The sequence below is a fragment of the Manacus candei genome, unplaced genomic scaffold, assembly GCF_025592945.1.
Source record: "Manacus candei isolate 608988 ecotype Guabito, Panama unplaced genomic scaffold, ASM2559294v1 h1tg000035l, whole genome shotgun sequence".
NCBI lineage: Eukaryota > Metazoa > Chordata > Aves > Passeriformes > Pipridae > Manacus > Manacus candei.
The window spans coordinates 3605756-3620460 of NW_026138083.1; the positions used below are offsets into that span (position 1 = coordinate 3605756).

Below are 14705 nucleotides of genomic sequence, written 5' to 3' on the forward strand. Positions count from 1 at the left end.
TCCTGAACCTTGCAGATTAACCACATGGGATAAAGAACCTACTAAAGTATCATTTAAGTCACCAAATGAAAACATAGTTTTCATCAAAACTGGGTAGCAAGTCTTGACGAGGCACCACAGTTGTACTAAGATGTTAAAATACAGCAATTCCAAAACTACTGGAAAAGGAAGGAAAGACAAACACGGGAGCATTTGTGACAGGGACGCCCCATGCACAGTCACTTGCTACAACAAAAGGAGAATCATTTTCTTCACTTGAAAGTCACTTACAAGTTCTCACTCGGGGGTAGTTGTGTGCCAGGAGAAAACGTTCCACCCAGTTTTCCATGTTTTGCAGGACCCAGCTGTGGGCGAGTTTGTTGCGGGGGGTTTGCACAGCCAGCCAGTCCAGGCACTGAGAGGGGTTGTACTCAATGACCTGACAGGAGAGTGGGAAAATCAACAGGAATGCATTACCCTTGGCACTAAAACCCCCTAAAAATAACTTTCAAATATCTTTTTAAAATCACTTAGTGCTATCAAAGCACCTACAGGACTGAGCTGCTCTGGCACACAAAAAAACCCCTTATTACCGTTTTGTGCTTCTGAACCTTTTAGAGCTTTTGAAAGTTCAGTCTAAGTGCAGGAAATTATTCTGCATATTATGAGATATTCAGGAGTTGAGATATTAAGCACTAAAACTGAACAATCTTGTCTTCATAAACAAATAAGTGGGTTTTTTTTAAAATATCCAACACAAAACCTTAACAGCAAATCAGTGTCTTTGCACATCAAAAGAACATAAATGGTATGCAAAGACATTCACACAGTTTCGTGCTGAGGGTAACCAGGACATTTTTTTTTTTGTGAATTTACAGTTTCAGGGAATAAATTCATCCAGCATTTTTCCAAGGCAGTGAACAGCCTGTGGAGTGTTGTGTGGGATCAAAGCCCAAAGAATAAGGAGAAAACGTGGCTTCCTGGGTCTTTCTGGTTCTGTGCAGTTGAAAATCTGTTGACATGAGGCCAGTGAATGTAATTAGTTCATTTGCTAGTTTTTATAAACTGTTTTCTTTTTACCTTGAGCCTCAGGTGCCCAAACAAGGAAAAAGGAACTCTTCCTTATCCAAGGAACCAGAGGCAGTAACTGGATTGCTGAGCTGCCCCCAGTTACTCTAATCCACCTGAAGAATCAGAGCAGCTGACAGGACCAGAACTCTGCTTATAAAATTTTAATCTCAATTTAAAAATAAAACACCTGAAGAACAATCTCCCCCCTTTATTTAGAAATGACAAATGGATCTGTCAGGTTTCCTTGGCAATGGCTGGAGGTGATGTCCAAGGAAGGGACTGTCATTGCTCACTGTCTGCAGAGCTCCAGCACCTTTTAATGACTTCTGGAAACTGGAGTGGCTGCAAGAGGAGGTTCTACACCCTAAATCTGCCTGTCTGTGCATCAGGTGCTGGGTCTCTCATCCTTGCCTGCACTGTTTGTATCCCTAGACCTGTGCTGACAAGGTAAGGATAACCCTGGAAACACCAGAGCCAGAAATACTGCTAAAAGTCTGATTTTCCAACAGAAACCTTGGAGGCCTTGCTTCCTCTGCAGGTTCAGTCTGTGCAGTCAGGATAAAGAGGGAAAATAAAGTGAGGATTGCTTAAAAAATTACATCTCTAAACTTTGCAGCTGAGGGAAGCACTAAGCAAAGGGACTTTACTTCATGCCACAGCTCGTGTATTGTCACAGGAAATTTAATTAAAAAACTCTGGGAAAGATTTCCTGAGGGAAATTCATAACCTGCCACTTCCCCATCCACAAAAAGCAGCTGGATGTCATTCTGGACCTTCAGATCTGCTCTCTGAACTTTCTTTACCTGAGGAGCAGATACAGCTCATTCATCAGATCAGTCACCTGGCAAACACTTGCTGTCCTATACAACTGCTCCCAGCCAGGAGGAAAATCCTTGGGAACAGCAATCCATGTTCTACCCCACAGTGGGCAAGGCAGGTTTGTGTTTTACCAGGGGGCTCAATTCTGCACAGTAACAACCTCTTACAAACCCCAGCCCCACTTTTTGGAATATTCAATGTTCCAGTTTCCAGGCTGGACACAGTACCCTTGGGAATAAAGACAGCAAACTGTACTGGGAACTCCAAGAGCAGCCACATGAAGTGAAAGCTTTTACTTCCTCACCTGTTGCTCAAATCAAGGAATTTATCCCTGTGCCAACTTGTGGAAAAGTCTCTTTCTCACTTTAGAAAGCAAGAATATTAAAGGAATTTGTACAGAATGGCCAAAAGAACCCCACTAATAACTGCTGGGTCTTGAAACATTTTACAGTCCTTGCAAAGGATAACTGAGAAAACTACCTGGAACTGGCCTAGAAGCAGCATTCTAGACTCTTATTGTGAGTCAATTAATTTCTCATTAAGCTAAAATTTAAATGTCTATTGGCTGTTGCCATTTATTTGGAAGAGGAATGGTAATAAAAAAATCATGGACCTATGCAGCAAGGAAATGTAAAACCTTTTCATGTATGTCAAAGAACCAACAAGAGAAAGACAATTTAGCTTCTGGTGTCTTTTACAGCTTGTACCTCCCATATCCTCTGCAGAATGTAAGAAGCAAAGGGTGGCATTCCTGGAGGTCCACCAGCAAATTCCATGAGCATGGTCAGCAATTTGAAGAAAGGATTGGCTGCCTGCAATGCATAAAAAGAAGAATATAATTTTTGATCTGTTTTATTTTATCCACTGATTTTTTTTTTTTTGAGAGTATTTAAAAAATCCCAAACCAAAGTCTGTAAGATTTCCATGAACTGTAGACATGAACATTTATAATACTTTAATCCCTTACTATTTAATCTGTAAATAATCCATATATATCCATATCCACACATGGATACAGCAGAAATAAGCCCCTGGTTACAGTCAGTGCAAGGCAACATGATACAAGATTTTTTTTTTAAGTTTTCCAAGACTCACTCAGCTTCTAACAACCCTTGAAGAAAGAGTTTAATACTATAATTACATATTTTGCATCTGGAATCCATTTGGAACTCTCAGTACTTTTGTTATTACCAGGGCAGAAATTTAATCTGACTGAGAAATGTGTTTCCATGCATAGAACTGCAAAATATTGCCCCAAAACTTGAATAACCAATAGTTACTTATCTCCACTTATTCTAGAACAAAGACTTTAATATAAGCAATTTTTTAAAAAAAATTCCTATGGGTGGAGAACGTAGAAATACATTTTTTGGTTTTGAATAAAACTTTCCTCCTAAGTGGCCCAGCACATTTCTGCTTTCAAAAACTTCAGCCACAGTGCAGTTCCACTTCATTTAATGGCACAAAAACTTCCCTGGATCATATGGAGGCAGACTATTTAATAGACAAGTAATATGTTTACATACCTCAGGAGTCAACTTTGCTATAGATGTGAACAGCATGGACACAATCTTAAAGACAAAACAAAACTCACTTAGACTTGTGCTTATTCACTAAAATAATAAAAATTACCTCATTACACTTATTAGAGAAGATTTTCAACAAACAGGCACGAGTCCCTTGTACTCACATGTTCTGCAAGTCGATTGTTGTACCGGCACAGACTGAAAATGAGGTTGCAGGTTTGCCTGATGTTGATCCCATCACGGATATGTTGGAATAAAAAAGGAAAGCCCTGCAACAGATAATCAGGTATTACTACACTGCCTACAATTATATATGCACAGAGAGGTTTGTTTAAGGCTTATACAGTCATTCTTAAATTACTTACCTTTCCCCCTGTCAATGCTGCCATGTCATTTTGGGACAAAGTCAAATGCCTAAAATAAAGAAAATTATCATTTTAATTTTATCATTTTATTCAGTGATGAATAAGTAAAGTTAAAGAGACATCTAGTACTGAGTGTTTATATTCTTCAGGGTCACAACACACAAGAGACAATAAAGGTATTGATGTAAAAAAGAACAACAAAATCAGTATTTTTCACTTAGACCAGATAAAAAAAGAAATCCACATGTGGACAATTGAATGTTTCTACATATTTAACCCAAGTGTTTTTCGTGGCCAACAATGACAAAATCTTTATCTTTTAAATGGTTAAAAATAAAATGGGCTTAAATACAAGCTCATTTATGCTGTTAAAATAGCCCACAATAAACCCCCAAACAGACCCACAACATCTTTTAATTCCTCTCTGAACCAGCTTAGGTCAGAATTTACTTTGGTTTTCCAGCTCTTGCCTTTCTGAGCGAGACTGTTCAACCAGGAGAGCAATCAGGGCAATCATCTTCTCAAGTGCAGCAGGCCTGTATTTCTCTTCTGCCAAAGAAAGTATATCTTCCTCTTCCTCCTCTTCCTCCCCTTCTTCCTCAGAAAGTACTTCAACCTGTGGCTGAAGGGGAAAGGAAAAGAAAAAAAAGACAACTTCACTGTGGATATTTTGAGCCTTTATTTAAAGAGTCTTTGCACTGATCCTGCTCTTTTATTCCAAGAACTTAATAAACTTGCAGGAATCAAACCAGATAAATATCAATTAATTTTCATATTGAAACATTCATTTTGCAGAAGCTAAATTGTATTTAGAAAGCATAAGATGGGTTGGCTGAAGATATGGTGGCTTATTTAACAGAAAAAGCAAGTAAGTTTAATAACCTAAGTTGTACAATAGGAGCAAGCAATCATTAACAGCATTACCATTAATAGCATGGTAAGGACAACTTTAATTGCTTCTACTTAATATCTATTTCTATACTAAACAAAACCAGCCAATTCAACATCTTTTTTTAAAATATTATATCACTTAAACACTGAAAAAATGGTATAATTTATGTAATTGAAGCATTGTGTAACTGTAATTGCAGTAATTTTAATTTAACAGCTGAAAGACGGTTCAAGAGACAGAGCACTAATGATCACATGTAAAACATGAAAAACTGGTGCTTCTTCTACAAGATATTCCAAACTCACATTTTCAGGTCCTTTAGTTCCCATGTAGAAATGGACCATTGTGGATATGGCTTGGAGTGAAAGCAGGAACTGGCTCTGAAACACACGGGTATGGAATTACTGGATAATCCAGACGGGCACATAGAGAACTAATTCCCCAAAACCCAGGGATATACTCACTTCCTCTTCCCCCATTTTGGCAAATTCATAAAGGAAGGCAAAATATTCCGTGAGGTGTTTGCTGTGGGGCTTCACCCCGTGTTCCATGATGGACAGCAGGGTCTTCACGAAGCGCGTGACGCACGAGCGGCTGCCGATGTCCTCCACGGGGCCGTCCATGTCATCGGAGCTGCAACCAAACCGAGCCCAGCTCAGGCATTTCATGGATATAGACATGGAGCATAAAGTCATCCTGAACCAGTTCAGAAAACTAAATTCACTAAAAATCTCTCTTTTCTACTCTGCCCCTTTCTCCTCTGCCAGGTAAGAAACCCACGTGTCATTCATCCGCTCTTGGCTGGATCTTATCACTGAACAGAACAAGTCACAGAGGCTTCCAGAGAAAATGAAATGAAATCCTCTCTTTTGTCACAAAAACTGTATCTTCATGTCCTGAGTGTTGATATGGCAGTACAGTTATTGCAGTTATTACTGCCATTTTCTCTCAAAAAGTTATTATCACAATCACAAGCTCAACACAAGAGTAAAAGAAAAACTATTTTCTTCTTATTATTATGTATCAAAAAGTGTCTGAGTATTTTGTAATTGGAGATAAAGTGACAGTTTTCTTGAGAGTAAGCAGAACCAAACAGAATCCAAGAGGGTTCTTCCTGCTTTTTGACAAAAAACTGTGATTTACTTATAGGACTTGCCTCTCTTCTCCAACCTTCTTTGACTGGATGTGTTAAAATTTAAGTTAAAATTTGCACCTCTGGGCCCTCAGATCCAATTTCCAGTAGGATTCTCATGTCTGAGCAGTGAGATTTACACTTGCAGGGTAGTAATGACAGGAAAAATACAGATCCTACTGAAAACCTACTCTAAGAGAATAAATATTCCAAACAGTGTCTCTTCAGACAGTTGCTTTTGCAAGCCTAATAGTACTTTTAAATAAATCAGAGCAGTTTGGGCAGAATAATAAAGAACAATTAAATTAGCATCATGACTATTCTGAGTAATTCATTAATAAGTAATGCACAGATAATTAGAAGTTTCCAGGTATTGTGTTTTACCAGTCTTCCATTCCTGGCTGGAGATAAAGGTGTGCATGGACTGGCCTCAGCCTCTGGATCACGTGGATACACAAACGCTGGAACATCTGCAAACGGAGAAGGGAATGAACTCCACATGTTCATTCCATTACACACATGTGAAGATGTGTTTTCTAAGCATAGAATATTCTGTCTCCAAGTCCCACTTCCAGCTCTTCACAGGTTGAGAGATTCAAAGGTAAAGCTGAGACCCCACAGTTCATTTTTGTCGTATTTTAACAGATCAGTCAAACCCGGTTTGATCCCACAGAGGAACCTAAAACCAGCTTTTAATATTGGTGTGCACTGTACACTCCTGAAACATGACTTTACACTGCTGCTCATAAATATTGTTTTCTTCTTCTATCTCTATTTTCTGAAAGGTTTTGATATTTTTGGCAAGATTTCTTTTTTTTTTTTTAATTTTCCCTCAGGCTTGTAAGAATTTACGTGGAAAGCTGAAGGAAATTCCTTCCAGTAATTTTTAATCTGTAGAACATTCAGGAGGATTAAAACTTTGCCTAAAGACTTTGCATAGGGTTTTCTCATGAAATATATTCCTTTACTGCTGTGTTACATATAGAACTATGTATGGTTCCATATGAAAACATCACTTTATTAATCAGAAATTCAACTGAAGGATTCAGGTGAGATGAAGTAAATGCTACAGGTTTTACCTTAATAATTTGCAAAGAAAGTAGACTTGTAAGTAACACTATTAATAGTTGTGTTTGTGGATGTCTAAATGCTACTAATACAGTTGGTTTTTTTCAATTTTAAGTAAGTCCAGAAAAGGGTATTAACAAAACTTTGTGGCATAATATTATAAATTTACCACAAAAACCCACTACAGAAGTTTAGAATAGGAACTTTGAGGAGCAGAGTGAATGTACATGGTCTATTCTTTATTTTCTGAATGTGTATCTTGATGAATTATTGCTGAATTCATTCAGAAACAAACATTTTTAATATAAAGTGTTCAAATTTGTGGAGATCCTGAGGGAGTTGTAGGAACCTTGATTTGCATCTCTGGTGACATTTGTGGTCCCGACTGTGCAGCCACAGCACCACCTTAATATCCATGTTGTTCCAAGCAACAATAACACTCCCATGGCCAAACACATTCCCTAAACCACACTCAAGGATGGAAAAGAACCAGACAATTATGGTATTAAATTTGTGCCCTCAGAATTGTCCCTTTCTGTTCATGGCTCACCTGACCTGGAAAGAACATTTTTTCTTACCTGCCTCACAATCTGATTGGGACACTTTATTAGAATCTGCATTGGCCACCAATCATCATCAGCCATACGATCCAAAAACCACTGCAGAAGATACATACTGTGTTAGTTTTGTTCCCAACTTGCTCTAGTCCAAATCTTCTGTTTGCATGATATTAAAGTCTGAAGAGAAATCGATGTTACTATTATTAAGGAATAGGCAAGTTCTAATCCAAGGGAAATCTAAATGGCTTCTGTGCACAAAGGAATAAAGAAATGAAGATCAAGAGCAGCAAACATCCATATAAATTTCTATGCAGTATCTTCTTAGCCCTGTGTTCTGCATGCCATTAATTATCTGGAAGAATACACACACTTATCCTGAAAAGTGATGTCAACACAATAAAAACAATGCTTCCAATAAAGCACAAGCTGAAGGATCTCGTGGAATTGTGATAGGATTAAACAGCAGTTTCTGAATTAGATCCCTTTTGCATTTATTTTAACATGTGGAAAAGCCTCCCTGTTTCCAGAGACCCAAGAGTTATGAAAAACTAAAAGGGAATGACTCATTCAGAGTTGCACTCAGCAATAACAGAGCTGAGTCTTCTGACTCACAGGGTTGTGGTTTAGTCACAAGGAGAGACAGTTTAAAATAAAGAATTAATGTATTAATGTTCTTACTTTTGTTTTAGTTGCACCTGAGTATTCTTTACTATAGTAAAATATCTTTACTCAAATACCTCAGGACTACACCACACTGAGGCTACCACCACCCAAATGTGGAATGTTACACAACAATTTATCAACCTAGAACTTTTAATAGAATATAATACTTATAATAGAATGATAATTTTAATTCCTTTCTACTGAATAAGGTCAAATGCAAGACACAGTATGTGCTGGGCTGTTTGTACTTTCAAACTATCACAGCAAGTACCACAACCTTTTCTTCACAATCTCAGAATTGCTTTCACCAACACGGGAATTCTTTGCCTGTCTGTGATTTAATTTAAACATATCTTAATTACACAAATCACTATGCAAAAATCAATCAAATAAAGACATTGTGACACTGTCTCTTTTATTCCAGTGACAAAATGATTTTGCCCTGTGGTCTCAACAAAGGTTTCTGCAAATAGAAGTTAAGTCATTCCCCAGAATCTGCAGGAATTAGAGAGGATGAATTTCATCTCATAGTGCACAAATACACCACATACAGCAGTTCATAGTCCAAAATATTCCAGGGATACGAACCTCCAGGAAAGTTAAACAATATATAGAAAGTTGGTTTGTACTTTGCTGAGTTCCTAAGTCACTTACTTCACAAGCTGCCTGACTGTTATTAAACTGTTTTGTTAACAGTTCAATCCACTGAAGCATTGTGGGCTGCAAAAAGAAATACAGAGAAAACTATAACTTCAAAGAATACATTTCAATTTCATCTTTAAACATTTCTAAATGGTTAGGCAGAACACCAAATCTTAAGAATAGAGTTATAAACAATAACTGTTTTATAAATTAGTAAGGCATTGCATCTACAGAAAAATACATACATTTTTACCCATACATTTTACTCCATTGTGCAGTGCTTATTATAAATGTGTTAAATGACAGTAATGACTCTTTAAATATTAATTTGCATTGTCTATGCTACTTGTGACAGCTCAATAATCACACTTCTAAAATGAAAAGTACAGAAATACTTTTCACTCTCTATTCATGCAGCTACTTAATAAGAATTTACAAGTAAATAAAATACCTTTTCCTTTGAATGAATAAATGTCTCTAGTACAAAGGAAGTGCTTAACTGGAAAAAAAAATTGCACCATTAATTTAGAATGCAGGAATTAAAAGGCAAACAAGGGAAAGGTTAATATATAAGATGATATAGTTTGGAAATCCTTACCTTTGCTGTCATCAGAGAAACCGCTTTTGGATCTGGTAGTGTGCTTGGGATGCTACTACACAACTGCCACATAAACCTAGAGTCAGTAATTTGATTTGTTAATTAAAATAAATAATGAAAATCTGCAAGAAGAAAAGAAGCATTAATATTACATTTTTAAAGAAAAACTTACCCAAAATATGTATGCTCAAAAATGTTCTTGTCTTGAAGAAACTGCATGTTATCATGCCATATCCACTGAAGAAAAAATGCTAACATCAGATACAAGAAAGCAGTTTATTTCACTACTTAAGTATGATTTTAAGGCTATTTAAATCCTTGCCATGGTTAAAAAAAAAAATCAACTTTTTTTTTTGCTTGTGAAAAATTAGTTTTGGAAACCTTTTCTTTATTTTAAAAGCTTGGCACAAAGTTGTTTTATTCACCCTATAATGAATATTAAGTTTTGCCTGTCATATGACTGCAGAGCAGAGCTTCAAAGCTTCTCCTCTTGCTGTGACCTCATTTTTACAACTTTATTCAGACTTTGAGGCTGAAATTTGGAGAACTGGTCCAAGGTGTTGAAAAAGAATCACAGTTCAACCACAACTGAAGTCGAACCCAAAGCTTGATGAGCTCTGTGCCCTTCCAATAAATTCCTGAAGAGTAAGATTTGACTCTCCCTCATTAACCAGAACAGGATTTCATGTTCCTGTTCCTCTCTCCAAAGTGACTTTTGTGACCAAATCTGTTCATAGTGCTTTTCACATAAAAACGGTTTAAAAGTTCAACTCTGATAAAATCTATTAATATTTTTAAGACCTAGAAGGATAAAAAACATCATGTGATTTGTTGGCCAGGGATGAAGAGTCTTTTTAAGTTAAGAACCTGAAATGTGGCAGATGCTAAAGCAATACTTTTGGCCAGGGGGAGCAGGGATATTTTTTATCCAGGTGATAAAAAGGGATATATCCAACATTTAGGATAAAATGAGAAAAAACCTAAATGATAATTTCTTTCCTATCCCATGGCATTGTCCTAAGGAAGACAGTGAAAAGACTGTCATCTTAGAGATTTACATTGCTTTTGCTTTCCCATGTTTATTCAGCTTTCTGATGCGTTTGGGATTTTCAAATTAGGTGTTAAAACAAATCAACTTGTACCTCCAGCAATTCTGATGAAACATCAAATTTGTAGTCTCTGCCATTTTCCTCCTCCGGCTCCATCCGTTTATAAAACAGCATGTAAGCACTGTGTGTCTTGGAGAGAAAAACATCTCTATCATTTTTGCTTTGAGAGATAAATCAGGAGATCAGAAATACAAGCACATGACAAGTGTTTGGAAGAGAAATACCTTTTCAAAGGAGAAGTCCATAAATTTATCAGTAACTGAATCGTAAGTTTTTGTCTGTCAGGAAGAAAGTAAAACCATTAATTATAAGGGCTTTTTAATTGTGATAAATGTGAACTATTTCATGACATTTGCAGAGAGGCTGCTGACAATTTCTTTCTTTCTCAAAGGAGTCTTGTTTCTTTTTTCCTTCTCCAGTGGCCTATCCTGATTTTCCAAAGCTGCTCTGCAATGCTGTGACCTACATCCCAAGCAATTTCCTGTCTCATCCATCTCCTTGACACCTCTTCTTCTTAGGCACCTAAAGGTATTTTAACCTTTTACCAAACTAAATAACTTTTTGATTTATTTCTGCATATTACCTTTGTCAGACAAGAAGTTTTCTTATGCACAGAACTGTGTTAGTAAGATACTGTGTTATTCATTATGTGGTTTCTACCACGATATACAGTTATAAATAATGATCAATTCGAGCATAACCTGAGAACAGTTGAGTGTTACACAGTTATTGGTATCCATACTGTGTAAAAATATTCCATCTGATGTGACACAGAGCATAGACAAAGATCCAAAAGCCCTGTTTTTCCACACCAGGCATAAGCTTGAAGTAATTATTCCTTCCATCCATGGTCTGAGCAAAGCAGCCATCCAAGTGAAAAATTCCTAAATTAGCTGCATACTCACTTTCTTATAACTAAATAGTATGATAAAACCCAGATATAGTAAAGAAATACCTCTTAATTGGAGAGACTTCACTAATTAACTTTGCTTCATTAGTAATATTTATACTACTGTGTATTATATGTACTATTATATGTACTGTATATTATATGTATTATATGTACTATGTAATATATGTACTATTAGTAATACTTATACTACTTATAGTAGTACTACCAATATACTAATTACTACTAATATAGCAATACTATACTACTGTAATACTTATACTATTACTTATACAGTAGTATATATTTTCCTTTACAACCCCATAAAAGTACTTGGATTGTAACAGATTGGAACAGATATTTTAAACAGCTGAACATGACAAAAATTCAAGTCACACCTTTGTAATACATAAAGTAACTTACGGTCATTTCTCCACCAAAACACTCTGAAGCAAGCTGGGCAGAATCAAAGGGTTTGACTTCAGCATCATTGAAAAGGTACCTGTGAAACAGGGAGCTGTGAAACAACTGCTGCTCATCCCTGAGGGCAAATAAAGCCTCAGGAGCTCTTCAAGTGATCCCTTGAAGTATTCCCATTAATGCCTAACGTCTTGTTGGAATCAGGGCAAATGAAAAACCGAGCCCAAAAGTGATTTCCTTCCAATAAGATGAGAGAAAGTAGTAAAATATTCCTGCTATTCTACAGAACAGGAATAGAGGAAATCCTGTCTCCTATTCCAGGGCCTCAGTGAGCAATGGAAATATCGCATCCAGAAATTACAAGCGGAGGGTGTTCCCTGGAAGACCCTCCTCCTTTCCATGCCCACGTCTCTTCCCTTTCCTGAATTCTACATTCCTAAATGTAGCTGGATCCAAGCAGATTTTATGAAGGACAATCTATGAAATCTTCCTGTTCCTTTGGCCTGGAATGGATTAAAATCTAGGCCCCTCAGGAAGCAGGCCCTGGCTGTGATGTGAGGCCACCCCTGTGTCCAAGGCACTCCACAACTATCCCACCTCCAGCAAATTCATCTGTATGGTAAAAAATTAATACACTTACACCCATCAAATGAGTTTTAGTTGTTTTAAAATGAGAAATCACAAAATGTTGGTTTGCAGAGCTCACCATTTGTTGTTTTTGTAGGCATGGGGATTGACTATATCCCTGATAAAGCTGTAGTAGTGCCCCCCATCTGCTGTTCCCGTGTGAACTGTGACACCAATCAGATCATATTCATAACTTTCAGTTTCTTTCAAATATCCACCATCTTCCTTAAAACCTGAAATAATTCAACACAATATTTAAGCAGTTACTTCCTAAACACCCCAACTCCAATATTAGCAACAAACTGCATGTAACTATTTGCAATTTCTCTCATATTTTAAAAAAGAATTCAAACTGAACAGTAAACAAAACAAAAAATAACTGGCCCTTTTTCTTACATGAAATACAATGTGTGACTTTGGGAATATTGATTTGATCTCCTTAAAAAGAAAATCATTGTTTGCTTCTGTTCCATGGAAAGTGATACAGAGATTAAAAGAGACAAAGCTTGTTGAGTCCATACCTTCCTTCCTGTCATTTTTTCCCATGAGGAAATCTTCAGTGTAAGGAGTCATATCCAAACGTAAAGGGAATGAAAAGTGTGTGTTGACTTTCTCCTTCATCATGGTCACCATATTAAATGTGTATCTCATGGTGTTGAAGCTTAAGATACGAGGTAGTTTCTTAAAACATGCCCTGAAGGATCAGAAATAATCAGGACTTACAAAAGCTTAGCAGGGCAAACTGGATTTTCACAGAGATTTTAAACATTTATTTCAACTATAATATTGGAGATCTGCTGCTAAATAAATAAATAAAAATGTGTCACATAAATATAAAATTCAGCTCTCACAATGCCCCAGAGCAGGGCAGACTAACTGGCAGCAGAAAGGTCAAATTTAGCTCATTGAAAAATTCAATTTAGGTTCTCACTGTACTTTGGAAGAGATGTCAAATTTACTCGTATGGTACGAACAGTAATTTTCTAAAATGAGCCGTGAATGAATTTAACAATGAAATCCCCTCACTGCAGGGAGGTACTGTCTTCTAAAATAAAAGTTTCAAAGCAGAACATCTCTTGTATTAAATCTCATAAGCTTTACAATAATGATTTTCAACTTACTCTTTCACCCATGTAATTTAACAAAAACCTATGAGCTTTTCCAACTCAAAATTTATTAGTTTATTCAGACAACATAAAATTTTAATTTACTTTCTCTTTATCAGCAGACATAGAAACATTTTTAAATCTAATTTTAATTAAGCAACTTGAGGTGATGTATAAAACCCAAGCAATTATCCTGCATAATGAGCAACCAAAGTACTGAACAACCTCTGAAAGAATTCAATATTTTAAAAACAGAAGAACTAATGTTTCAAAAAGGTAGTAATTTCTACTTTTTTTTTTTTTTAATTAAAAAAGGTCATGAACATTTTCCTGCCTAGGTGTAATCTTTTGCTAAGATACCCTAGATTCTTTCTTTTGGAATTTGATCTCCTGGTTCCCTTCTGATTTGCACAGGGATCACATCCCTATAGGACTACACAGTAGAAAATGAAAGAGCAGCCCTGTTTCACCTTAAGGATTACTCTTATTCCAACAGTAATTTCAGTAATTCACTAAGAAGATCCCTTAGGAATGTTTATTTATTTTTAATCATACCTTTTTTCAGCCCTCACTTTCTTGCCACAGTGAGAACACGTGTACATGTTGTCACCTTCCAAAGTATCCTTAATAGTTACTTCATCAAGAGATTCCTAAATATAATAATAATAAAAAAAGGAGTTTACATTCATTTTGGATCTTTATATCTCTGGCCTGCCTTCCAAGACCCTGCCTTTCAATCTCAAAGTAAGTTTAATTAACATTTCCATTTGGTCAAAGGCACCAAAAGGTTTTCAAGACAGAGCACACACCTGAACTAAGAGAAGAGTGTGACAGGAAAACCACTTCCTAACCCACACACAAAATTAAGGAACCAATTCAGACAAATGGTACTCAGTATTCCAAGCTGTCTCAAAGAGTTCAAGCCCTTTAAATTCAAATTCCAAGCGTGGGGATTAATGGTTGTTTAAAAAGCTTGAAAATATAGAATTATGCTGGTGTAAGTTTTAAATTTACTTAATAAGCAACTGTGCTGGTATATGTTGAATCTTTTGACATTTATAGTTCTCACATAAAAATGGCCACATTTTAAAACACAGAAATAGGTAGTTTAAAACACAGAAATAAGTAGTGATTATTGACTGTAACAAAATCTTTAGTCAATGCCAAATGGGCCCAGCTGAGAGCACATTGCATTGAAACCAAATTACCTCATAATATCAACCTAGAAACAAGCCAAAA

General features: G+C 36.4%; 1 protein-coding gene across 10 annotated transcripts in view; it reads right to left on the reverse strand.

Moving 5' to 3' along the window:
* USP34 (ubiquitin specific peptidase 34) overlaps positions 1-14705 on the reverse strand; it is a 147118-nt gene that overhangs the window by 13601 nt on the left and 118812 nt on the right. For 7 of the 10 annotated variants that reach the window (XM_051792973.1, XM_051792965.1, XM_051792966.1 and 4 more), the window contains 20 exons: positions 14022-14116; positions 12882-13054; positions 12440-12593; positions 11737-11815; positions 10649-10702; positions 10458-10553; positions 9488-9552; positions 9316-9391; positions 9169-9216; positions 8664-8795; positions 7431-7511; positions 6169-6254; positions 5117-5285; positions 4958-5032; positions 4231-4382; positions 3761-3809; positions 3560-3664; positions 3396-3440; positions 2577-2681; positions 271-418 (listed from right to left, as the gene is read on the reverse strand). In XM_051792973.1, coding sequence (XP_051648933.1) covers positions 271-418; positions 2577-2681; positions 3396-3440; positions 3560-3664; positions 3761-3809; positions 4231-4382; positions 4958-5032; positions 5117-5285; positions 6169-6254; positions 7431-7511; positions 8664-8795; positions 9169-9216; positions 9316-9391; positions 9488-9552; positions 10458-10553; positions 10649-10702; positions 11737-11815; positions 12440-12593; positions 12882-13054; positions 14022-14116 — 1987 coding nt within the window. The remainder of the gene's footprint in view (positions 1-270; positions 419-2576; positions 2682-3395; positions 3441-3559; positions 3665-3760; positions 3810-4230; positions 4383-4957; positions 5033-5116; positions 5286-6168; positions 6255-7430; positions 7512-8663; positions 8796-9168; positions 9217-9315; positions 9392-9487; positions 9553-10457; positions 10554-10648; positions 10703-11736; positions 11816-12439; positions 12594-12881; positions 13055-14021; positions 14117-14705) is intronic. The other 3 variants (XM_051792972.1, XM_051792974.1, XM_051792968.1) reach the window with 1 other exon arrangement.